At 39.2% G+C, this 25,489-nt stretch overlaps 1 protein-coding gene across 8 annotated transcripts in view; it reads right to left on the bottom strand.

Annotated features, from left to right (window-relative positions):
• Positions 1 to 25,489, bottom strand: part of ACSL3 (acyl-CoA synthetase long chain family member 3) — a 62,756-nt gene that overhangs the window by 25,078 nt on the left and 12,189 nt on the right. For 5 of the 8 annotated variants that reach the window (XR_014957309.1, XM_085587660.1, XM_021553711.4 and 2 more), the window contains exons 2-3: positions 10,770 to 10,873; positions 5,855 to 6,276 (exon numbers count right to left, since the gene is read on the bottom strand). Coding sequence is in view for 7 of the 8 variants with exons in the window: in XM_085587660.1 (XP_085443786.1) it covers positions 5,855 to 6,205 (351 nt within the window). In the remaining variant the exon portion in view is untranslated. Of the gene's footprint in view, positions 1 to 5,854; positions 6,277 to 10,769; positions 10,874 to 17,793; positions 25,473 to 25,489 lie in introns of those variants that run through there. The other 3 variants (XM_021553712.4, XM_085587659.1, XM_021553715.3) reach the window with 3 other exon arrangements.

Raw genomic sequence — 25,489 nt, 5'->3', positions numbered from 1 at the left:
GCAGTAATAATTTTGCCTTTTTTTACTGTTAAACAAAAGCAGGACAGAAGACAGGATAGGAAATTACTGGCAAGCCTCAGTTCTGAGAAGTCATGCAGAATATATTAAGCAATCTCATTTTTCCATATGGGAAAGCTGGTACACAGTAAAACTGGATTTGAATTTACGGGTCACTACCCAGATTTCTGTGTAGACTTGCACCTTGCAGTACTACTTCCTTACTGAGTGACAGGCTATTTCATTGAGACCAACCTAGATACATTCATATGAAGGTGTTTTATACTGAAAATCAATACTTTAAACTATTATATCCTACCCATCTATTTATATAAACACACTGACAATTCTGAAAAACAATTTTTAATCAAGTATTTCAGACATATTCTTTACAAAGCATTAGTAATAAATGCAAACACTAAAAACAAACTAGAAAAAGCTAGAACTAGAAAAGTTCCTTCATTCTTTTTTCCATATTTCATTCATCAATGGGAATTAAATTTCAAACTTTGGGCTGTCAAATCTAACAATTTTTGATATGTAACTACATTTCTAATCAGTCTGTATATCCACATCTGTTTCTTTAATAAAACATATTTTAAAAACTCAAACTCTAAGAGAAAAATAAAATTTAGTACATTTCCTTTGTCAAGATACTTTTCCAAACTGTTTCATAGTTAAAATTAGTTGTAACCATGAGTTGTACCTACTACAGCTTCACTGTATATTGCTCATTAACTTATTTGTTTAGTAGGACAAACGGGTACATGTGTGGCTGCTTGAAATTTCACAAATGTCCTTATGGAAAAATATCATTTAACAAGCCCAATCAACAACATTTGTCTATAACAGCAATATATAGCAATTCCACCAGAAAATACAGATTTCTCACACAAATATCTGCTCAGTTTTTCCTGGCTTATTTCCAGAAGCTCTGTTTCAGTGGCAGATAGGCTGTTTCAAACCCCAAAACCTTTCTGGAGCAGAAAGATCAGGCTGAAATGGCAGCATGTGGGGCAGGGGCTTGCTGTCACACCCCCTGAGGAAGAGGGGGGACCTGGGAGTCCCTTTTTGTTTCAACACAGCAAGGTATTTCGGGTTTGGAAAACTCTCACTGCTTCCAAAAGAAATATTCCACCTCTTCCTGTCCATCGAAATTTTGGTAATTTGGAATTTAAATTCCAATTTGGGATTTTTTTTTCCCCCAAAGGCAGTATTTTTGGCAGATGGGGAAGTTTTTGACAAGCTCATCAGCTGAAAACAATTTATAGCAGTGACTTGGGCAATACCCTTTCCCTCATTATCCTCTGCCTACAGTGTAGCCTCAGGAAAACTGCTCACAAATAATTAGGCCAAGAAATACAGGCAGATTATTGTTACTGTTTCTAGTAAGTTTGCCAATCCATAAGAGGTTTTAGTAATTTCCACAATTCTCACTGAACTGGGGAACATAAATCAGTGAATGGCCAAAAATTAATCTCTCCAAATAATAATTGTGGTTCTGCTTTTTCTCCCCTTTTTTTATTCTCTTAAATAATTCATCTTAAGCTTGTTGATATGTAGTAAAAGACCACCTCATTGGCGCTTTCTTTTCTTAAAAGGGAAAAATCCTTCCTAAGGATGTGCAGCACTGTTGGCTGTAGTTATTTATATAAAAATACATTTCTGAAGAACACTGATGTGAGAACTGATAAGACCTTTTTCAACGCAGTAATTCTGAGTTTTACTTTCCTACTTTCCTAATTCTGGTGTTCCTTCCCCACAACCAGGGTTTCTTTACTATTCCATCCCTCTGACATTTATATTATATACACATTAGTGAAGAACAAATACTCATATGTATATATTACTAAACTGGCTCTAAGTCCCTTTCTCCTGCATGTCTCTATCAGCTTCCTCTGCAGGACACAGAACAGGTTTATCTCATACTCCTCATGTTGGAGTGTGTCTCCAAACTCATTTCCCTTCTTGGCCTTGCCCTCAGTAGCTTTTGCTAACATTTTCCAATGTACTGTGCAAGAAAGACATGGAGCTCGTGGACAGAGTCCACAAAGATGAGGAGAGGTCTGGAGCATCTCTCTTGCAAGGAGAGATTGCAGGATCTGGGCCTGGTTAGTCTGGAGGAGACTGAGGAGATCTCATGAATGCGTACAAACATCTCCAAGGGGTGCCGAGAGGATGGTGCCAGGCTCCTTTCAGTGGTGCCCAGTGATGGGACAAGGAGCAAAGGCCATGATCTGAAACATAAGAGGTTCTATTCCAACACGAGGAAGAACTTCTTTACATTGAGCATGGAGAGCACTGGAATAGCTGCCCAGGAAAGGTGTGGAATCTCCCTCTCTGGAGACATTCCAAACCCACCTGGACACGTTCCTGTGCCACCTGCTCTGGGTGACCCTGCTGGGCAGGATGATCTCCAGCTATCCCTTCCAACTCTAACAGCTCTGTGATTCTGCTTCTGCTGCCAACAGGTGGCAAGACTGGCATTAGGCACCATAATCCTTTAAACACACACATTTAACTCCACAACTTACTTCTGCTTGACAGCTCATGGAAAGAAAGCAACTGTCCAAGAGCTGGCAGAAGGGTGCAAGAAGCGAGTGTGAGCTCAGATGAGAGCCCCACAGAGAGCAGGCAGCAGGGCCTGAGCCCTGGGGTTTGGCTGGGAACACAGCATTCCATGGGAAAACGCTGCCCTCTCGTGCTCCAGCCTTAAACTGCACGCTCAGTCTCACTGGCACACGGCACAAAACACTAGGAAGCATCCAGACTAGGAAATCCAGGAAAGCAAAAACTAAACACCTAACATTTGTTTCACCTGGATTTTAGAAACATATTAAAAATGTTAGTACAAAGGTGTAATAAAACGTTCTCGATGAAGCTGCAGGCTCACGTAGAGTCATTAAACTACCTGATCTCAGTTACCTTTGAGGGTCTTCCTAAAAGTACCTTATAAGGTTTAAAGAACATTGACTATGATTTGGAAACCATGAGATCATGAATTAAATACATCTTCCTGTAAAAGTATGTTAAAATTAATACAAAGGAAGTTATTTGAAATGACAATTTTAAGCCTTTTTCACATGGATTGCAGCTGAATATATCTCAAAACCCCTACCCTAACATACCACTTACACAGCAATCTATGGTTTTCAACATCATAAGTGACTCTCTTACTGCTCAATGACTTGGCATGGCAAGAACTTTCCTGAACCTTCACTTTAAGCTTCAGTATCAGCAATAATGAGTAAAGCTCTGAATTCCCGTGTGCTTGCTGATGCACCCAAGTCCCTCTGGCTTTAGATGTATCACCTTCCCCAACAAAGCTGTGTTTTCTTCTCCCCACTATGTCTTATTTATTATGTTCCCAGTAATTGTGTTCTTGGTTACCAACCCTTTTTAAAGCCAAGCAAGACAGACAAACAACCCCCAAAACAAACAGACATCTCTCTCATAAAATAAACCAATGAAAGAACACACACACAAAGCCAAACTGACATAACAACATAGATCAAAGCAGGCACCTAATGATATAACCTAAAACTGAGATGACACAAAATAATGAAGTTCATCTTTTCGGCATCATAAAATTTCAGCTGTGGTTAAATTAAGCCCCTTTTCCAATTAATTATATCTTTAATCTCAGAGGTATTTTCAACATTATTTTATACTGCCTTAAATACATGGTTTAGAAATTAATTTTAGGTATGCATAATACTGGAGAAGGAAATTGGAGAGTAGACTGTAAAAGAACTAGAAGAACTTAACCATTTATGAATTACTATGAAATGCAACAAGTGCATAAGCAAGTATTTGTATTTTACTCACATCCACAAATTTCTGCAACTTTGGAATCTCGACACAAACAAATATTTTTGCAACAGTACATTACCATAAAAATTCAAGAAATTACAGATTATCTGAGATATAATTGTTTTCTCAATAAATTAATGGGCGTACCTGATCTTAAAGATGTTAAGAAGCTCTAAATAATTTTAGCTACAAGTGCAAGGACACTTAGTTTTCCAAGTAATCAAAAGGTGAGTATTTTACTTTTTTATATATATACATATACACATATATATACACATCAATATATGTATTATAAAAATATACTGCAGCTCTTGTAAAGCATAGAAATAAGATGGATTATACCTAAGAATGAAACTTGTTATGCATCTTTTTGAAGGACTGTGCCAAACCTCAGCAAACTGGATTTGCTAAAGGGAACCAGGCAATAAAAGGTGCCTGGAATGAAAGAAATCGAAGGAAGGGAACCCTGACATTTAGAATAGACAAGGTATCTTGTGAAATGTTCTGATTTTCCTCACTTGCTAACACATGCTACGAGGAAACACTGTATTCCCTAACAGGGGGGAAAAAAAAAAAAAAAAAAATTAAACCTGGACTTGTGTGATAATACCACGACTTGGAACAAAGTAACAGGAAGGCAAGTATGGCAATTGACCACAATGAACCCTTGTGTCAAGCTTAGACAAAATTACCTAACTTGGGTAGTTTCTAAGCCTAAATACCCACAAGCAATTTAAGTGGATCAACAGAAACAACCTTCAGCTTTCCAATACTCGCAACATTTTGCTTGCATAATGGAAAAGGCTAAAACTCCTAAGTTCTTAAGTCTTACATTCAAAAATATGATTAAAAAACAGGGCACATGTCTTTATGTAAAAAACAAGGCAGCTAAAATTCTGATCTATTCTGATCTGCGCTCAGAAGCCATCGGTACAACATGAACTTTCTGTTTCTGTACAGGGTAATGAGGTAGCAAAATGTGCATCAAGCAAGAGTACATGTAACAATTCAACCCATTTCCTTCATACTGCAAAACGACTCTAAAGCCAAGTTTCACTAACAATGAAGTTTATACAAAATTTTAACAGAATTAAACTTTGCCATATATTGTGATATTAACCAAACTCGATTTTAAACATACCCCTCTATCAAATTTAAAACTAGCAGCAGGAAATTTTCTCCATCTGCACAGAAACTAATCTTAACTAAAAATTATCTGCTGTGGATTTAATAACTTCTAATACAGAAATGCAGAACTTTAACATACAGAGATGCACAAATATGAACATTCTGTTGCAGCATTCTGCCCTTCTTGAGGCAAAAGTGCATTTCTCCATGTATCTGAATAAATACAAAGCAGCAAATGACAATACAGGCTTGAAGCTTGAACATAATACACTATAAAAAGTCAGTCCCTTGAAACAACAGAGCTGTTGTAAGATACTGAAATCACATCTCCCACACACATCAGGATTACAGATTAGCAGAGGAGTTCACCTTAAAGGAGACTCAAAGAAAAAAAGCCTCTTCCAATAAAATCTGAGCAATCCTTTTCCTAACAAAAAATTCATTTAAGTCCTGAATTGCCTGGACAGAACAAAAAATCCTTAAATTACAACTAAGCTGCTGGAAAGGCACATCTGAGTACTGGCATCTAGGAGTTTTTGTATATTTATCCAGTGACAGTTCAGAATAACACAAAGGGAGACTTTTTAAAATTAACCTAAAAAAGGAGTCTTTAAAGTCACTTACATCACCAGCTGAATATTAAAAACAAATACCTAAAACATACTTGTGTTTTTTCTTTGACTGAAATCATAAATAGGATATCTATTCAAGAGTACAAAAGCATTTAGATTTGGTTTAAATGCCAAGTACTGAAAGATTGGGAATTAGATAATTTAATTCTTTTCACAGCTACTGAATCTAAGCAGAGAAATTTATTTTTTTCCCCAGCTTTGCTTTACAGGACTGCAAGTGCTGCATAAGAAAGTAAACATACTTTGGAAAAAAATTCTTGAAGGCAGACTGCAAAAAGACTTACCTTTTTAAAAACTTTTCCTGATGGCTGGATTTCATCTTCCTCTTTCAGAATTTCACGTGTTCCCAAGAGTTTTTTGTCCTTATATTTAGTTTTAGCATATTTAAAGACTTTGTCGAGTGTATCACACCCAGGATATAAAACTGAAGCTAGGCAATGCATACTATTCACAGATCTGTATGCACCCCCAGGCTTGTTATTCACAGGTCTGGCTTTAACCTGCTTGGCTTTTGCTATAGCCTGCTTTGATCCTGAAAGTATGTACCATGGAATGTATGTTACAAGGGAGTACACCAGCACTATGAAGTTTATAAACTGTAAAAGAACAGGGTTGATGTTATGCTTCAACTTCATTTTGGCCACTTGAGAATGTTACGAGAGACAGTTTGGAAACATGGATCAGCTAGACAGGGGTCCAGAAAGATCTGAAAAGAGAAAAGAAAAGGTTTGTAGTAAACTATCACTGTTGGCAGGAGGGCATTGTTAAACATGATATTACAATCCATATCCCAGTAGGTGTCTTTATGCAGCAGTTAGAAGTCTGAGCCCCAGACACAAATGAAAGCAGACACACGAGGTGGAACTGTTCCATTCCCCTTTAGCAGACTGCAGTACAATGACATGTGCATCACAGGTATTTAGCTGAAAATGTTTTGTGATTATACAATTTAAAAGATCGCCTTCAACATCAGAGCACCTCCATGAGCACCTTGGCTAGGAATCTCTGTGAACCTCTGACAGTGAATCACCAGCCTCCAAACAAACCCTAGGAACACAGGCAATGTCACCACTCTGCACATGGGAACCCTGACCATTAAGGATGTTGAAACATTTCCCAAGTGCTGGACACACTGGGACACCCACCTGAGAGAAGGAAAGCTGTGTATGTGACAGACCTTTGCTGGTTTATTCTTAGGGACTTCCCATCAGTCCTATGATTTCAGTCTCAGAACCAGTATCCAATGAGCCCAGTTGTATCAATAAACATGAGCTAAGTAATATTGGGTAAATACCAGAAAAGAGCTTATAATTATCCTCAAATTCCTAACAGCACAATGAAGAGATGTGTAACTTTTTCCAGAGTCCTTAATGATGCCAGGATATTCACTTTGTCTTTTTTAAAAGCATAATTTACTATATCCAATTACCACAATGATGATGCAGCTTTCTAATAAAATCTACTGTTGAGTCATGAAATTATGCAATCTGTCTAAAAGACTAAAAAGGTAAATCAACAAAATAACTGAAATCCCTATGGAAATCAGGGATGGTTGCCATAATGGCTAAAGATGAATTTCTGCAACAATCAATAAGTCACTAGATGAAAAACAGTGTTTTGTACATAATAAACTACAAACGCACTTCACTCAGTTAACCTTTCAAACGTATTGATACAACTTATTAAAAGCAGTATCATACATCAAGCAAATAATGTATACATAAGATGCACAGCTTTTGACAATTCTAAATTAAGTAAATTTTTATTCATGAGATGTATTATTCTGTGCTGATGTCTTATACTCTTTGACTTTTCCTCCATTAACTCTCTGAAAAGGACAGAAATTTGAGTTGAAAAAAGTAATGCTTCAATCATGTAAGAACCTTCAGTAGTAATGGAAAGAAACCTTGCTTCATTAATCCTAGATCTGCAGTCATTTTGGGAATGGACCAATCCAGCATCCTTCATTTCTAGGATAAGATTCATTCCATCTTTCCCTGAAACATAAAACATCCTAAAACTCCAAGCAAAAATATTTTATGACCATCTTTTCCCCTAACAAGCTGCTGTCATCTCACTGTTAATACTGCATCATTACAGACAGTTTGAAGGAACAAAACAACAAAGTCTGTTCTGCAGAGCACTCTAAGGAAAATACTCAAACCACGGGAGCTCTTCACAGTAGGAACTTACTGCAACAAACAGCAGCAGAGGAAAGATTTAAAGTATAAAAAAAATTAAATGGAAGTGCACATATTTTAGTTTTCAGATCAAAGGCAAAAAGCAGTGACAAACAGAAAACAAACTTAAATAGGCTAAAGGGCAAATTCAGTAATCGTTTGAAGAGACTTATGTTCTTAGGCTGTCACTGAAGGATACTTAATGAAAATAATCATGAGCCAGCCAATCAGTTACTGCAGGCCAGAAAAAATATACTGGTGTTGATAGCAGCACAGAACAAGATGTTTAAAAGCTGAATCCAGAGTTCACACAACAAGAGTTTACCCATTTTTTACAAAGTTTTATGTTGTACTATTATTTTGCCTGGCACAGTTCAGGAGATGAACATCTGTTTTCTCCTTATAAAGCTGGAGAACTTCTCTTTGCCTAAAAAGTAAAAACAGAATTTAACCAAACACTGCTACTTATGAAAATCAAAGTAACTTCTTTAATAGCTTTAGGCAAACTGTTCTCCAAAAGTTCTCCAAATAAATTCCCTATCTGACAAATAGTCAAAGCTGTTAAAATAATATTCTCTCTGGTTTTCATAACTTTCCTTGGTTAGAGAGGCACTGAACCATTCCAGAACATCAGCCTCCCATTTCATTTTACAGTTAGTTATCCCAAACAGCTTTATTCTTTCCTCAGAAGGAGAGAGGAACCTTTTCCACTATCTATATAACCATGCCAAAGTGTCACATCAGGCTGTCTCTTCTGGCTCACCCTTGCATAATAACCCCCAAACCTGGAAATCTTTGCTTTGAATTGCAAACATAAATTGTGCTTTGCTCACCATTTCATAAAAGGCTGCATTGCAAGAAGAGTCTAAGGAACACTCCAACAGGACAGATTAAAGGGAAATGTCTTGGACTGTCCCCTGGCTCAGAAAAGCAAGGCTTGTGCTCTAGAACTCTGCTCTGATGTACATCTAATAAATTGTTAATCATTTCAGTAGCTCCTTCACAAAAGTGAGGCTATTACAAGTCATCTATTGAAAACAGTTTATTTTAAAAATTAATTTTTTTCCACTCAAAATGTAATGTTTTTAAGATTAAAATTATATTTTGCAAATGAAGTTTCCTGTCTTACAGGCCAAGTAAGATTCCTTTTTTTTCCTTCAAAATCTTATAATTAGGAGATAGCAAACTTTAGCAAGAGAGAGAGCTCAGGTGCCAAGTCTTAGCAATGGATTTCAGACTGATATTTACAGAGTATCTATGCTTTAACTAATTGTAATTACCATTGTAATTGAACATGGGAAAAGTGATCCAAAAAGTTCTTTTTGGAACAAGAAAGAAAAATACATTCCAGTAGTTTCATTAGAAGAATAAGCTCCAGGATCTTTGTGGGATGATGGTTCTAAGGAGAGCTGAGCCATGACACAAAGAAAGTTCCTTGATGGCAATATAAAGGCTCCCTCTCTTTTCTTGTGTAACTGAAGAGCAGAAGTTGCATTTTAACTCATAATTTTGTTTATTTGTTTGCTATGTTGTTGAAGAGGTAAATACCAGGTAAGCAGAGGAGATGCAGTTTAAAATGCCTTTGTGCCCAACAGATTTATAACTGCCATTCCTAGGAGTACATCTAAGTCAGCTAAATGGATCACTAAACATTCAATTAAAAAACCATTTTGATGGCAATGTAGAAGCAAGAAAAACTACCCTGACTTGAGGCTGGAGTGCTAGATGTAAGGCAATTATGTTTTACAGCAAGCAAGACCAATGCAGCTGAGCATGACAGTACATTTTCTGTTGGTTTTTTTTTTCCTTATACAAAAGGTCATTTAACCTCCATTAAGAAAATCACTTTTAATGACAATATAAAAGAACAACACTGCTTTCATTAAAATACAATGCTTGCTCATGCATTCTTCTCTATAACAATTATTTCAAACCTTTAATGTATGCTATTTTAAAAACTCAAAATGAAAATACATTATTAAAAATCAACTTGCAGAACAAATCTAAAAATTAGAAGTTTTAGTGAAATTTTCAATGTTATATCAGATCTGGAAGGCCTAAAATGGAAGCAATGTCTGCTGTTCAATATTCTGCCTTTAAAAAAAAAATAGTACCCCAAAAACCCAAAACTTTGAAAGATTTAATGATACACTATACAAGGTTTTAACATGTAATTGAAGTACAATATGTTGTACTTTTTAATTTTGGAAGTAGATGACTGCTTCTGACCATAAAAACAGTGTAAGCAAACCCATCATTTTAGGGCAGGGAACAGAAAGCAGAGGACATGATCCTAAGCAGTTTTTGCAAGTATGAGACTATGGCACAGTGAGCAAGTTTACTGCACTTTCAGCACTGGAATTTTGTTCTTAGGTAGCTCCTGCTTAATCACTGACAAATAAAAACACAGGACATGTGGTAATATCCTAATTCAGTGGTTTGGTCTGCAGATTAGCTGTGCACACTCAGGTTGTTACAGAACATGCATCCATCCTGGTTTCACATAATCCTGCTGGGGTTTTTGAGCATTCAGTGCTCAGACCCTGACTAGTGATGCAGGAAAGGCTGGGAGGTGAAATCCTGGACGAAAGAGCTGCTACTTTGTACAATAATACAACTTAGAGAAAATGTGCTCAAGCAAAGGGCTCTGGACACCCACAAGAGATGTTCAGTTACGTGTAATTCATGTTTAGTCTGGTAGTCATCAAATGGGAAAGAGCAAAACCATAAATTAAGTTTGACACACTTTTTCAACAGCAGAAGGAAGTAGCAACCAGGGCACTCATTCATGAGTCTGGAGAAGTAAATCAGTACTTTTCAGGACTGATCCTTCTTAATATATAATCAGTGATTTGGCCTGATATACTACTTATACTAATACTGTTATACCCTTTAGTTTGAGAAGAAAACTTTTGTTAGATGAGAAAGAAAAAAATCCTTCAAGGAATGTGTTTACTAATTGACCTGCTTATAACAATTACATTACAATAAAAGCATGAATTAACAAGAAAAAAGGAACCTTATGCAACTTCTCATCGTGGCAGGTACAGGTACAAGAGCTGATACAAGATGTTCCAGTCTCAGTTTACTCAACAGGAGCTGTCACAGGCAACTGCATGAAATCTAAAAATGGAAAATTCCCATTAAATATGGCAATTATAAAACACATCCTCCATTTTTTTCACTCATATTTTGTAATAAATAAAACTTTTTTTCTCATCTGATACTGCACTGTATCACCTAAGAGAGTCTAGGCCCACTGCAAGTTAACACACAGCCACTGCTTGAACTTCAGTCCTGTACAATCAAGGTGGTTGCAAAAGCTTTGGCTAAACTCAGGAGCTCACGGTACTTTGTCTCCCTGACAAATTCTAACTCCCCAGTGCCTTTCAGTGTACACTGCTTCTACCACTGGGGGTAGGAAAAAATAGGCCTATCTTAGTGTATCCACCCACAGAGAGAATGCACTTCAGCCTGAGTAATAAAGTATTCTTGAACACTTTACAAAAATACTTAATAAAATAGTAATCATTATATCTATTGATTTTGTTCTACTATACATTAAAGTTTTATTTATTGTCCTTTGCAGAAAGCAGTCTTGAAAACCTGTGGCAGCAAATCACATTTAAAATAGGCAAATGTAAACATTTTGTACCTATTATCTTTCTGCAAACATTGCTATTTACACAGTTCTTAAAGATAATCTTTTTCAGTTTCAGTGAATTAACTATTTGTTGCTTGAGGTGAGCATCCAGGGTGCTCACTGCCCATTTTCTGACTTCCATGACTTCACACCTACTAACTAAATTCCAACCCAGAGATTCCAAGACACTCTTGCAAATAAAAAAACATTTTGGTCAACAATTCATAGTTGTAGAAATACATATTAAATTTCTCTTATCGGTGAATCTTGCAAATAATATCCCCCATTTATTAACATTCACTGAAAGGATAAAAAGGTTATTCACTGGGTTAGGCTTTAATGGACAAAACAACCAATTATCTTCATGTACTACCCAATCTCTTCATTACAGAACAATACGAGTTCTTGAGACAATGTAACAAAGCCCTTAAGACAGACTGTATCAAACTGGACAAAAAAATAGCCTCTATTAGTTTACATCTGGACTTGAAAAGTAACATTAACAACCCTGAAGAGGCAGGCTTTTACATCTGGAATTCAACCAAGAGCTGTCAGTATTTGCTAGCACTCAGCAAGTAAGCCTTTCTTTTACAAAAAGAAGAGAACAAAAAGCAAGAAATCCCCATTACTGATTTATAAACACTCATGTAGTCACCTATATAGAAATAAGGCAAACCAAATGTGCACAGACACAACAGCCAATACTTCACAAGCCAACTCCAGGACTGTGAAGCAAGGAGGGCCTGGGGCGATGAGCGGTGCAGAGGAGAATCCCAACCATGTACCTCAGGGGAAGGTCTCTTTTGCAATACAGGGTTAAGGGACAGTTATATCTGAAAGCAGATGCTCTTCATGGGTACAGCACAAGTGTTTTCACATACTTCTTGAAACAGAGAGGCTAGAAATCCCAGCAAGCCCTACTGAATGCTGGAAATGGATGCTTTGGGTCCCTGGAGAGGGCTGGTGCTCCGCACATCCTCCCAGATTGGAAGCAACAGCAGAGTGGGCACAAGGACACACCTCATCTCCCCAGCTCACCCTTCACTGCTCCCCACAAGCCTCCACCCACCACCTCCTGCACCCCCTGAGCACTGCTGCTGCCCTGGCACTGTCTGTGGGAGCTGTGCTGCTCTCCAGGGCCCAGCACCCTCCAGACCATCCCTGCAGACCATCCCTCACAGACCCTGTGGTTTCCACACAAGTGCACACACTGTCCTTGTACCCTGCCTGCTGATTTTCCAACCTCCCCCAAGTCACCCTTTTCCAGGCTGCTGCCTAAGTCTCAGCATCACTTCCAGCACAAGGAAGACTTCCATGAGCCTCCCAAACATCCCCAAAACCCTTTTCTAGGCAGACCTGAACCCTGCCACAAACAGGAGCGCCTCTCTGCAGTCAAGCTGGGAACAGGTCCAGCGCTCTGTCCCAAAGCACATCTGCTTTCAGCAGGGAGGAAAAGCACTGCTCAGCAGACTGACCCCCAGGAACCACTGTGCACTGGGAACAAGCCCAGCAGGACCTCCCTCAACAGCTCCACATGACCATGCTGGGCTCGTCACAGGCATTGAACAGCCTCTGCTGCAGAAAGATCTAGCAGAGGATTGCACAGCTGTAACACCCAGTTACACCCAGGTGCACACCCAGACAGAGGTTCTTCTGTCTTTCAAGCAAGCGCACAAGAACGAAACTAATTCCCACATCAACTCCAGTCCTTGACATCTCAGTCCCAGTCCTGAACAGGAGACAACCTGTCTGTCCCTGCTGCTCCACATTCTGTGAACTTCTGTGGTCTCACACAGCAAGAGGAATGGTGGGAGACCAAAACTGCTATTGATAACATCTCTGCTCTCAAAAGGAAGCAGATCTTCAGGGCATTGAGAGAATAAACACTCTCTGGAGGACACGTAGGTTAATTCTGAGTTACCTTATTCAGATCATCTGTAGCTTCCAGCTGTGACCCACCTCTAGCACAAGCCTGGGTGAATCCTAAGGCTCTTTAAATGCTTCCCCTCACTCTGCCAGGGAACACAACACTGGCAGATGGCCAGAGCCAACGCAGCACTCCCACTCCTGCTTCCACAACTAGATCCACTCAACGCTTCAACATAAGCAAATCTACAACTCAGCTCCAGTCCCGAGGGAAGCTCAGGCACTGCTCTGCAGGAGCGTGGTTCTGAAGCACAGCAGGGCACACAGACTGCCAGGGAAGAGCATCATGACCTGGAACAAACCAGTTTCCAGGTAGGAGTTTCACAGACCACTGGGGCAGCAAAGGTTGTGCACGAGCTGCACAGCCTGAGGCTGTGATTTCAGTTTGGCTCAAGCAGATTTAACGCTGGGCTGCTAATAAAAACAGACTGCTCATCTCCAAAAGGTAATTCCACTCTTGCCCTCCATTGTACCAACACACAAGTGCCTGTGTGGCTAGGAAGATTAGTTTGTCGATCCAGTTTAAACCCTCTCCCTTCTCAGGGTGGAATGGTGGATTTTCCTTTGTATCAACTTCGATATCATTTGAGCCTACCATGAGTCACTGCAACCACCAAAATCAACAGAAAATTATCACTACAAAAGATGTTATTCTTCTGTTATTGCACACTGACTAACCTAACCATGACAGGAGTGACTGACAAGGCAAAACCAGAGGTGGAGAGGGAAGAAACCTGGCAGTGGAGCTGCAGATGAAAGCCCCCTGGGCTGTGGAAGAAGCAGGCTCAGCACAGGGACAGCAGGACACGCTGTGACACAAGTGCCACAGCACACTGCAGGATCAGGGCAGAGCTGTGGCCTGGGGATTAACCTGCTGCTCTCCTAATGATCTCACTACTTACTTTTACAGGAGCTCAGCCTTGGGGGTTTCAAGTACTACAAGCTTAAATACCTTTAAACTTCGGGTATAGGCTAACACACATCCTATAAATATAAAGGGGTTTAATTTATATCCTTCACATGTCAATGTGAAGGATATAAATTTGTAAAATGATACACTCATTTCCTTAGAAGGCAGCCAGAGGACATATTATTAGGATAAATAAATTATTATGCCCTTGTTAAACACCAAAATACTACAAAGTAGAAATTACATGAACCAATGAAGTCCTTCTACCCTAGAGAGACACTCTCTATGGTATTAACTAAATTTTGATAAAAAGGAAAAGTTATTATCTAGAAAATATTCTTTTTCCTCTTAGGTTTATTTACATCAAGTGGAAAAAATCACACCTAGCATTGGCAGACAATAGGAAGACAAACGCAGTAGCACAGAACTAAACTACATAGAAGGAACTGACATTTTGCAAGGACACAGAACTGTGCTTTCTCTAAAACAGAGCCTTAGTATATCCAATTATTCTAAAAAGGTAATGGTGAGTATTAAAAACTTGTATTTGACATCAACATCTTTTAGGTATACCCAAGCCCCACTGTCTGAAATATCACTGCACACTAAAGGATAGCAAGGGCCCAGGTTCATACATCCCTCCTCTGCTTCCTAATCAGTGACATTTATAAGAAAATTGAAATTTAAAAGAAAATTGAAAGCTAAAGTGACATCACAAAGCAGACAGATTTATTTCCCCCACAAAAAAGCTACAAGACTCCAATCCACAGTCTGACTGCAGAGGCTAAAAACTTAAGTTTAAACTTTTGTTCCAGGTGAAAAGTAAAACTAAACCAAAGTGAGTTCAACACCAATGAGCTCAGGAACAATAATTAAACACTCCTAAAGCTCCTTGACCCACAACATGAACACCCTTCCAATAAAGTCAACTAAAAATGCAAACCTCATTGTAATACTGCATCTTAAGATTTTTTTCTATTTAAAACATTTTAAACCTTATTTTCCTTAAATAAGGGTTTTTTTTAACTTATCCAAGACAGTTTAGATATTTAGTGGATTAACAAGTACACCTTTATTAATAAGAACAATAAAGCACAGCTCTAATGTGACAACTTCATCAGCAAAACCAAAAGCGCTTCCCAAAAAGAATTGTGCTAAAAACACATCCTTAAAATCATGTAACAAATAATAGCTATGCCAGAACACAATCCAGTGCTGATCCATCTTTCACCTCCTCCCCCTCCCACTACATGACACTTCATGGCAAAGTGTCTTAACTCATTTCAGGCACTTTACCAGATACTGTCAATCCACTGCCTCCATTCATTTCCACAAGCAATTAATAGAGCATTTCAGAAATGCATTTAGTACCAAACTAAATTAAATGTTTTCATGTTTGTGAGAGAGAGAAAAAGAAACTAATAGGTAAAGTACCTTGCTAGTGGAGAAGGCCTCAGAGGAACTTTGGTGTATGCTAGAGAGAGATGAAACCACCCATTTCCCCAGCATACTGCTAGATTTTCAAACCACAGACACAAATTAAACTCGGAGGAGTACATAAACAAGAACATCAAAACCACGGCACATACAGTATGAAAAAAGTCTGAATAAAAATAAGCCAGAAGCTTCACCAGGAACCTTTGCCTGCTGAAGAAGTTGGGTTAACAGCGAGTTATCACTGCCAGCTTATCACTCCAAATTCCTACAGTCATTTTCCACTCGTTTAAGTCAATGGCCCTAAGTGCTTCCACTGGGAGGCAGACTGCTTTCCATCCCAATTCAAGGGACTCACCAGAACGGCTTCATGTGCTGTTTTCTACAACAAAACACAGCCTAAGATCAGCCCCGCAATCTCTCCAGTTTCTGGGAAAATTGAAATGCTAAGGCGTGAACAGTTATGACTGGTTTGTTTCTTAGAAAAAAACAAAAATAGATGGTCTGCTGCCATATATTCAATGTGGTTTGTACTGTATCCTAGTCATGTATTCATTAGATCAGAACTAAAAAAAATAAACAAAACAATTTCACATATCTTTAACTGTAAAGGTGCTTTGGGATTTTTTTCTCCAGCAGAAAGTTGTTCTTATTTACTGTTAGATGAATTTCAGTTCATGTAATGTCACAGTAAAAAAATTATAACCCATTATCCTATATGCATTTTTCAATTAATTTTGGCCAGGTCCAAAATCTTGTAAGCCTGTGTATTTATGTTGTCTTTGCCTTCTTTCTTTAACATTTCTTCTCTATTTGATGGGATTATGTTAATAACTGTTTTGTTGATAACTGTTGGCCCTGATGCTGGATCATTCCCTGGTGTGCAGTGTCAATTCACACACCAAGATGAGATATTTGATTTCTTTATTCTAGTTTGCACAAAGTAGGGATCTAGGTGTAATCCCACAAAGTTAACACTAGTTACACATTTTACCAAGGGCATCACTGTTCCCTGGTTACAAATACACAGCCTTCTCACTAACTAGTATTCAAACCCCTATTCACTAGTTACCCTTCTCACTGCTCCTTGCTAATTAGCCCACATGCACAGCCCTTCTTTACTGGAGTCAGGGTCTGTTTTGAGTAGGTGGTCAGTGCCAGAATCACCTTCCCCAGTTACTGCTCTGCCCTGCTGACTTCAGGCTCTGTCCAGACAGCCCTTTCATCTTGGGATTGTGTTCCCCTTCCCCCAAAACAGAAGATTAGCCAAGCCTACAAGTCTCTACAAGTTTCACAATGCAATTGCTTAATCAAAACTGCCTACCTATAGCTACTAATTAACATCAAAACAACTGCACAGTTTGGTTCAAATCTTGAGGGACTTGATAACCTTATACCAGAAGCTCCTGAAAAACAAGGAGCAGATGAATACTCAGGTAACATAACAAATCTGAGATAATAAAATGAAGATACAGACTTCACAAGAAAAAGTGTGAAAATTATAAATCTTTAGACAAATTTCTCACAATATCAGCCAGATGAACAATACATATTTGAAGAATTTTACAATACGTTTCAGAGCAAGAAGGATATCCACAGGATGATGTAAGCTATCAAAGTGATAAAGTGGGATGTTTCAGCACTTAATTTGAAAGGCTAAGCTGGTGACATTTTAATACACTTTCTCTTTTGAAGGATAAATACATTCTCAGGTTCCAATTATTTGGGGTTTTGCTAGATTTGGTTAGGTTGGTTATTTTTTTTTTAACATCATCGTGTCCAGTCATCTACAGTGATTTACTGCCAAAATAAATGGAATTAAGTGGATCCCACAAGACTATCTACTTTTCTTACACCCCATGCTTTCCACTGTAGTACCTCAAACTCCAGAACAGGAACAACCCCTCTCCTCTGGCCTTTGTGGAAGTCACAAATCCTTCAGAAAGGATCACTACCTTATTAAGGAAAGACTGCTGCTCCCAACCCATGTCAGGGTGCAGATTGTGTTATCCAACATTCACTCTCAGTACAATGAAGAGATTACCCTCAAGGCACACAGCAGAAAAACAACAGGAATGAAATTTATAAAAATATCAGCCCTAGTAAGTCTTGCTTCAAACCAATACTCACACAAGATGCATTGGGAGTTCCAGAGTTTGTAGACTGATTCTCTCTGTAAGGACTAAGCAAGGCATCTCAAAAGAAGTGCTTCACTCCAGCAGCAATATAAATGCAAAAAATAACCAGTGGAGTTTTTCCTGAGCAGAAATACAAGCAGAGAAATAAAGTTTGCTCAAAGTCCTGGGAATATGTAATTTTTACCTTTGGTAACTTCACCTCTGCCACAGGTTATAAACCTATTCTCAAAACCAGAGTCATCTGTTTCTTAGATTGCTCACAATGGTGCCTGTGAATCCCCACATCCTAAACACCCACGTTTACAGATGATTAAGCCTGACTTTTAAGCTGGTTTAACAGAAATACTATGCTTAAGATTTGGAGTATATGTCCAAATGCAACTGCTGTCCCACAATGGTCAGAAACTGCATTCCTCCTAGTATTTTTTAGGACCTAATGTTAAAAAATTACTTCACTTATTTAACTTCAGATTTCAAAAAACTCCTATTAAACCAAATCAATCTATAAGACCCCAGAAATGCTGCACATACAATCAGTTGAAATGGGACTTTAACAAGTATTTCCTATGGATACAAGCACAGCACCATAAACACCAAATTGCCAAAAGGAACTGGAAACCCTGGAAACCATGGCTAAACCATTGACTAATCAATGTGATTGGTCACAGCACTTGATGAAATCTGGGGAAGACTACCAGAAAAGATGGTTTTGGCTGTTAATGCTTTGGCCTCACTCCTCCATCTATTTATGGACAGACAGCACACTTTGTATTCAACAAGTTGTGCAGTGACTGATGGAAAGTCACAAAACACTGAGTTACAGAAAGACAAGTAGGGCTGTTACTCTGCAAACTGCTTTGTATGGCTTTTAGTTCTCTTGGCTGCTCTAAAGTTCTAGGGACAGTGGGGAATATGGTATTACAAAAGAAAGAAACAGCCAAGGAAAAAGAAAATACTTCAAATTCAGTGTTTTCCTAATGAGCTACTTGATCTAGATTTTATATCTATACTGCTTAGGGAAAAATTACTCTTTTGTTCAAAATCCAGCACTATAATTTATTTAAACATGGTATAAAGAAATCTACCCTGCTTGTTTGAGTCATCATTCTATTTTCTAGCTTTAGAAATAACAGACTATCAGGACAACCTCTCTCCATCCCACTGGAACAAATATCCTTTTCTCTCTTTTTATCACTCTTCCTTTTGTAAGCAAAGGAAGGCAGGATCAGTCATGAACATGCTCAACAATTGCATAACTCGACGCAAACATGGAACAAGGTCTCATTAAATTAGAAGCCATTTTATTCTCTGAGAAGAAGCATTACACAAGTGTTGTTCTCAGCTCCAAGTCCTTATGTGTGTGTCACCCTTAAAACTTACAAACACAGGTGGTGACAATCAGAGGACAATATCCAGTGCCCACAGATATGCTCGGAATGGGATGAAGGTGAGGAAGGAACTACACCCTCCCAGGAGATCACTCAAGGCAGTGGCTCAGAATCAGTACACAAATATTGCGTAGGTAGAGGGAGGTTTGGGTAGAAGAGAATCCTGTTTTTCTCTTCAGGGAAATCAAACACACCCTTAGACTCTGATTATGTAAACATGACCAAAATTGAGGTACGTGGCTGGGTAGAGCCTTGAAACTGCTAAGTTTCAAGAACACTGACCTTTTTTAAAAAGAAAGGTGCCACAGTAGCAACACTGTAAGAATTTTGTGAATAATCTCAGGAAAAATTATTTTGCCTGTCTTATACAGATGTCAGCATTAGATTAATACAATCCGGAAGTCCAGAACAGACTATTAAATATTTCTAGAAGGAGAATATAAATATTTCACATTTCATGAGCCGCTAGCATTTCAAACAAGTGAAATGCATCTTCCTTTTAAAAAAAATCCCCCAAAGAATCATGAAATATTAAGCTAATGATGTAATTAAAATATATGCAGTTTCAACCACCGTACTTTTAGAATCTTAGATATATACACATTTACACATGCATAAAAAACAAGTCAGGATAGCAGATGTATCAGTCCTTTCACAAGCTGAACCTGGCCACAACTGCATTTGTGACTGTGTAACACAGGATTTGGGCGAAGACTAATTTTTTCTTAACTATAACTGATTTTATTAGTAAATTATATATTTAAACTTTTTGAGTGTCTGTTTTACCTAGCTTTCCTGGTCAAAAACCCCCACCCCACCTTCCAACACCCACTAACCACCTTGGCTTGGTGACCTGGACATGTACACATGAGCACACAGCCCTGCTGGGAAGTGGATTTTTATCTTGTTCTTGAAATTACTGGATGTTACCAGGTTAAGTCTTCTGTGCAGATTGTAAGAAAAGCAGGTAAGAATCTCCATAAGAATCTTCCCCCTCAAGAAAAGTGAAAAAAATAAAATCTACAGTTTTCAGCACTGCAGAATTGGAAAATATTTTCTATGCACCTCAACGTTATTATTAGGAAAAGCATTTCTCTAGAACAATATGGCACAGCAATACTTCATCAGGATAATTAAACTGCAGCTGTAAATGCCTGGAAAGTTCTGTTACCAGGGCTTTACAAGTCATTTGTGGGCTTACTGCTGGAACAGACCAAATCCAGCTTGCCACAAAGACCACCAAGCTCCCTTCCTGAGCACTCCTGGAACAGCTCTCTCCCCTGTGTGCCTACTGCCTTTACCTCTCTCACAAACAAAAATCCTGACAGAATCTGCAGACACAAAAAAGCAGATGTTTTTCTACATAACCACTCATCCTCCTGCAAGCCATCCTCTCCTGCTTCTTCTGTTCCTTTCTCCAAACCCATATACTCAAAACCAGCAACAGATACCTCTTTACCAAACAAATAACCAACTCATCTAAATTCTAAGTTAACCACAGATGCTCTACTTTCCAGTTTTGCTTGGGTTCTCACAGAATGAGCTCATAAACATTGATTTTAATAATGATTTGGTAAAATTACTGCAGACCACACTCAGTTTCACAGACTATCTTCTCATACTGTCTCAAAACCTTGGTTGGTAGAAATTTAATTCTATGTCTGATCCAACAGACCTTACATCACCAGGCACATTGATGTATGACACTGTACTAATTGCTCAAGAAGCACAGCACCCATGCAAAACCTTCCTGTAGATGGCCAAGACTTCTCACGTGTCTGAGCAGCCACCCTGAACAAAATAAGGGATGTTCCATACCTTGTCCTAGTGAGTAGTAAGGCAAAGGCAGAAGTCTTGCCTCTAAAGATGCAGAAAAAGCATTTTTACACAGTTTTCAGGGCATACTATCCTTATGGAATTACCTCAGGAGAGAATGCTCTACACACAGGAATGTAACACAGCAAATAGATGGGGATTGAACGTGGCAGTACTGTACTAGTGCCACTCTGCTGCTTCAGTAAGTCACTTCTAATCTTCATTATCTGTTTTCCCCATCCAGGTCTCATACTGGCTTCATCTAATAGATACAAGCATTCAAGGTAAGGATATTTGCACAGCTCTAAAAAGCAAAGCACTAGATTTCCAGTTTTATACTGCAATGGGAGGAGGTTTGCACTTTGGTCTTGCTGTTTTCATTATCAACAGTGAAAATCCATATACCAGTAACTTCAATAGTCTTATCTTCCCTGCTTTTCAGGAAACTCATCGAACTGAGAAGCCAGCTTGTCCCATTTCAGATATTGTAATTAACTAGCACATTTTTATAATTAACAAGGCTCACGAACACGGATGGAAAGATGATGTCCCAATGCACAGGTGGTGACAAATTGCCACCTCCTCCTCCAGGATTACAGACACCTTAAGTCAGCACCTTGACTTCCCATGAGCTGCAGGCTCACTTAAGGAACGAGAGAACACATGAGTGAGGATTCCTTCCCAAGGATCAGTAAAAGACTCTTGCAAGTTTTGAATTGAGTTGATTCAAACCATTTTGAATTGTGAACAGCTTTCCTCTAATTGATTCAGAAGGTAATTCAGAATAAGATTTGAGTTTCCTTCAGAGTTGCACTCCCCACACCCGCCTTGTATTTCAGAATAGCCATTCAGGAGGTGTGCTGAGGATATGGCCTTGTACACATGACTTCCTTCAACAGACTCAAAATCATTAGATCCCAAACTTGAAGCCGAGTACTGAATCCTTTGAGAGCCCCCCAGGCTTTATTACATGGAAAATCCTGATGTAGACCAGGCCCTCAGGATGAAGAGCAGGTTCTTCCAACTCTAACTGCATAATTAAACAAAGTCTTGCCACTTGAGAGCTGCCTAGGACTGGCTTGAGTGCTTACTATACTGCTCCAAGTCTGACATGTAAACCTGCACTGCCAGACCACAATGTAGCCCTAAAGAAGCTGGCTCAGAACCTTCCATTTCAACTGCTCTGTTGGCAGATGTTACAGAGCCACAGGATAGATTGGGGGACTCTGGTACAACCTCAAGGTCAAAGCAAAGTCAGCTGTGAAATTACACCTGCATTTTCAGGACTTTATCCTGCTGGATTTTGAAAACTTCCAAAGGAGGAGTCTGAACGAGTTCTCTGGGCTACCAAGTCCCATCACTTGACACACCTCAGGGTGAAAAATGCCTTATAAACACAGACTTCTGTGACTTCAATTCACACCTGCAGTCTCTCGTCTTCCTACCATTCACAGAGGTGCTGGAAAGGCCCCCCCAAGCCTTTTCTTCTCCAGGCTCAACAACAGGCACAGTTCCTCCACTTCTCCTCACAAATCAAACGTTCACAACTCCAGCCAAACTTGGCAGCTCTCCACTGAACTCACTCCAGTTTATTGACATTTCCTTTGTCCCAAGGAGGGCAGCACAACTGGATGCTGTATTATGGATGTGGTCTAACAAGTGCCAAATGGAATGGGATAATCTCCCTTGACCTACTGGCTGTGCTCCTCAGGCTACCCCATGTTCAGCTTGCTGGCCACCATGACCCCCAGAGCCTTGTTAGCTGGATTGCCCCCAGAACAGGCTGTGCTGGTGCAGGGGTCAGTCCTGACAGGGAGAGCCAGGACAACCCCACCCTTAAGGAGCTGCTTAAATGGTAAATTTGCTTAGTAATCGGCAGGAGATGAAACGGATAGAAATTGAAGCCAAGTCCTCTTAGTGTTAATACACCTTACTTAGTAGTACTAAGTCGCCTCTTAGGGCCATATTCAGATGGCCTAAATTCCACATAAATCCTTCTGCCTCCTATTTCTTATTAGCTGGCTTCCAGGCAGCTCCCCACTCAATGTCTTATGTAAATTCTCTGAATTGCTTTTCAGAACCACCTAGAATTCTCCATTGACTGGGAAAAAGGACTTCAGTGGAATCCAGGCCACCTGAGCCTAGTTTTTAAGGTCCAGTAACACTGCAGCACCAGACTGCATTATTTTTTGGATTTGCCACCATGGCAGTAAGGAGCAGTTGGCTGTCAGGACAGGTTTAGTTACTCTCCCACAGCAACAAGTATTTTAAAAGAAAATGTAGACTGCTAAACAATTCAGGACTCAGTTCTTCTTGCTACTTTCTGGAAATTTAATCCATAGCTGGATCTCCTTTAACAAGAACCCTTTATCCATAGTTCTTTTGAATTTTGTCCTGAGCCATGTCCGATGTTTGTTCCAGAAGTCTTGACAATCCATTCAAAAAAATTGGGTCTTTAGTATGACTCAATGGCTCAAACCATTCACTGGTCTACAGAAAGGAAGAATAAAAGCCCTACAATCAGCACTGAATGGGGGCTGGGGAAATCAGTGGCTTAAATGCTCACCAGCTCCGCAAAAGCACACCGTGCTTTAAGTCAAACATGAAGACAACTCCCCTAGTTCTTCAGAGATTAACAGTTCTCCAATAAATACCACTTTGATTTTCTGAAGCTTCTGGCTAAACCACACCTTGTGATTTGAGAAGTTATTTCTTACAGGCATTATGGTTTTGGAAGTGTCATAAGTGAGAAGTTACACCAGCTCAACAAACCCTACTCAGTGCTCTTACATACTCAGGGTTCTCCAAGCAAATGAGATGGAGGGGAGATGGGAACCACCTATAAACACTTCTGAAAAGTGGAACCAGACTGTACACACTACAGTCCTCACACCTTTTTTTGGGCTATCAATAGTGCTTTTGTCAAAGCCCCACAGCACTCAGGCACACAGGTATGGAGAGCCTACCCCTTGTCCACAGCTATAAGCCAGAGCTCTCTCAAAATATCCCACTTCTGTGAAATATAAAGAATAAAACTGAGGCTGGAATTTATTACCTGCATCCTTACTTGAGTGGAATAGGACATTTGAAGATAGCACAAACATTCAGAACCAAGTGCCAGTTTACTGCAGGTCAAACAGACTACTGTAGAATTAAGTCAGTAAGTCTGCACCCCTCTGAGGAATTCTGTATCCATGAGCAGCCTGCTTTCCTGACCAGCCAAGAGGGACCAGATCCATACCACAGACTGACTTCATTATGAGTTTCAAAAATTTTCACCACACAGAGCAGCAGCTCCCTCAGACTGACTCAAGTTTGTCAGCCAGCCATCACCACTGAACAAACAAATGTTAAACCTGAACCTACCTCCCGTTCCTAGGGACCAACAATAACAAACATGCTGAACAACTACAAAGAAAAACAGGTCTGTAAGTCACAATGCTTAGTTTCAGCCATTCCTGAGACATAAATCTACAGGTCAGGGAGGAATTACCAAGCTTAAAAAATCTTTCCTTAACTTTTCAAAGCACACAGCGCAAATAGCATGAGAAGTGCTGCAGATAGTAATGAATATAAAATCTTATGAATGCACCCAGATTACTACCTTGATCTTAGAATACAGTGAAGACCTGATAACACATCTATCATTTCATGGTTTTGTTTTTTTAGCCCCAGGAAATAAAAGTCATAAGCCACAGTGAATTTTTGCACAATGAGAAGGCAATACACTCTGGAGAAAGACTGTATCAGGAGCAGAATGGAACCAGTCAAAAATCACATTAAGGCTTTTGGTTTCATTTTATGTTTTTCTTTACGTAATGCTTAAAACAGTAACAAGACAAAAAAAAAAAAAAAAGAGGAACAAATTTCATGTGAACTCAGATTTTTGTATTTTGAGTAATAATGACTGCCCTTACCCATAAAAGACTTTTTAAAGCAACCAAAATATTTTATCATTGGCATTACTCTTTTCCATTAATTCTGTACTGATAACAACACTTTAAAACTGAGGCTACTCAAATACAATAATTTCACATCTGGCATTATCAAACCCATTTCAAAGGTCAAAAAAAAGTGCTAAACTATAGAATCTGAGACTCCTAAACAAAATGCGGTAATCTTTTACTTTTTGTAACAGACGCTATACATAATAATTAAATGTCGGGGTGGGGGGGGGGCGAGGGGGGGAGGCTTGTTTCTTCAGTAAGGTAAAAAAAAAATGGAGTGGTCATAAACTACCTTACAAGTATTTTTATTCTGTTACTGCCCTAATTTTTCTAGAGGTTAAAGTTTTCTCATTTCCCAGGGATTCTGTATGAGTCCCAAACACCTAACTTCATTCTATTTATGGAACTATCTGCAGCAGTATTTTAGGGTTTGCTGCTCTCCCTACGAGTGAAAGGGGTTCCTGTGCTGTCCTTCCCGGGCGAGTCCTGGAAGGGAACGCACTTCAGCATTAAACCCCGCAACAACCCTGGGAAACAG

This window comes from Lonchura striata, chromosome 9 (assembly GCF_050655825.1).
Source record: "Lonchura striata isolate lonStrDom1 chromosome 9, ASM5065582v1, whole genome shotgun sequence".
Lineage (NCBI taxonomy): Eukaryota > Metazoa > Chordata > Aves > Passeriformes > Estrildidae > Lonchura > Lonchura striata.
The sequence above is the reverse complement of the archived record's forward strand: the minus strand, read 5'-3'. Positions and strand labels throughout refer to the sequence as shown.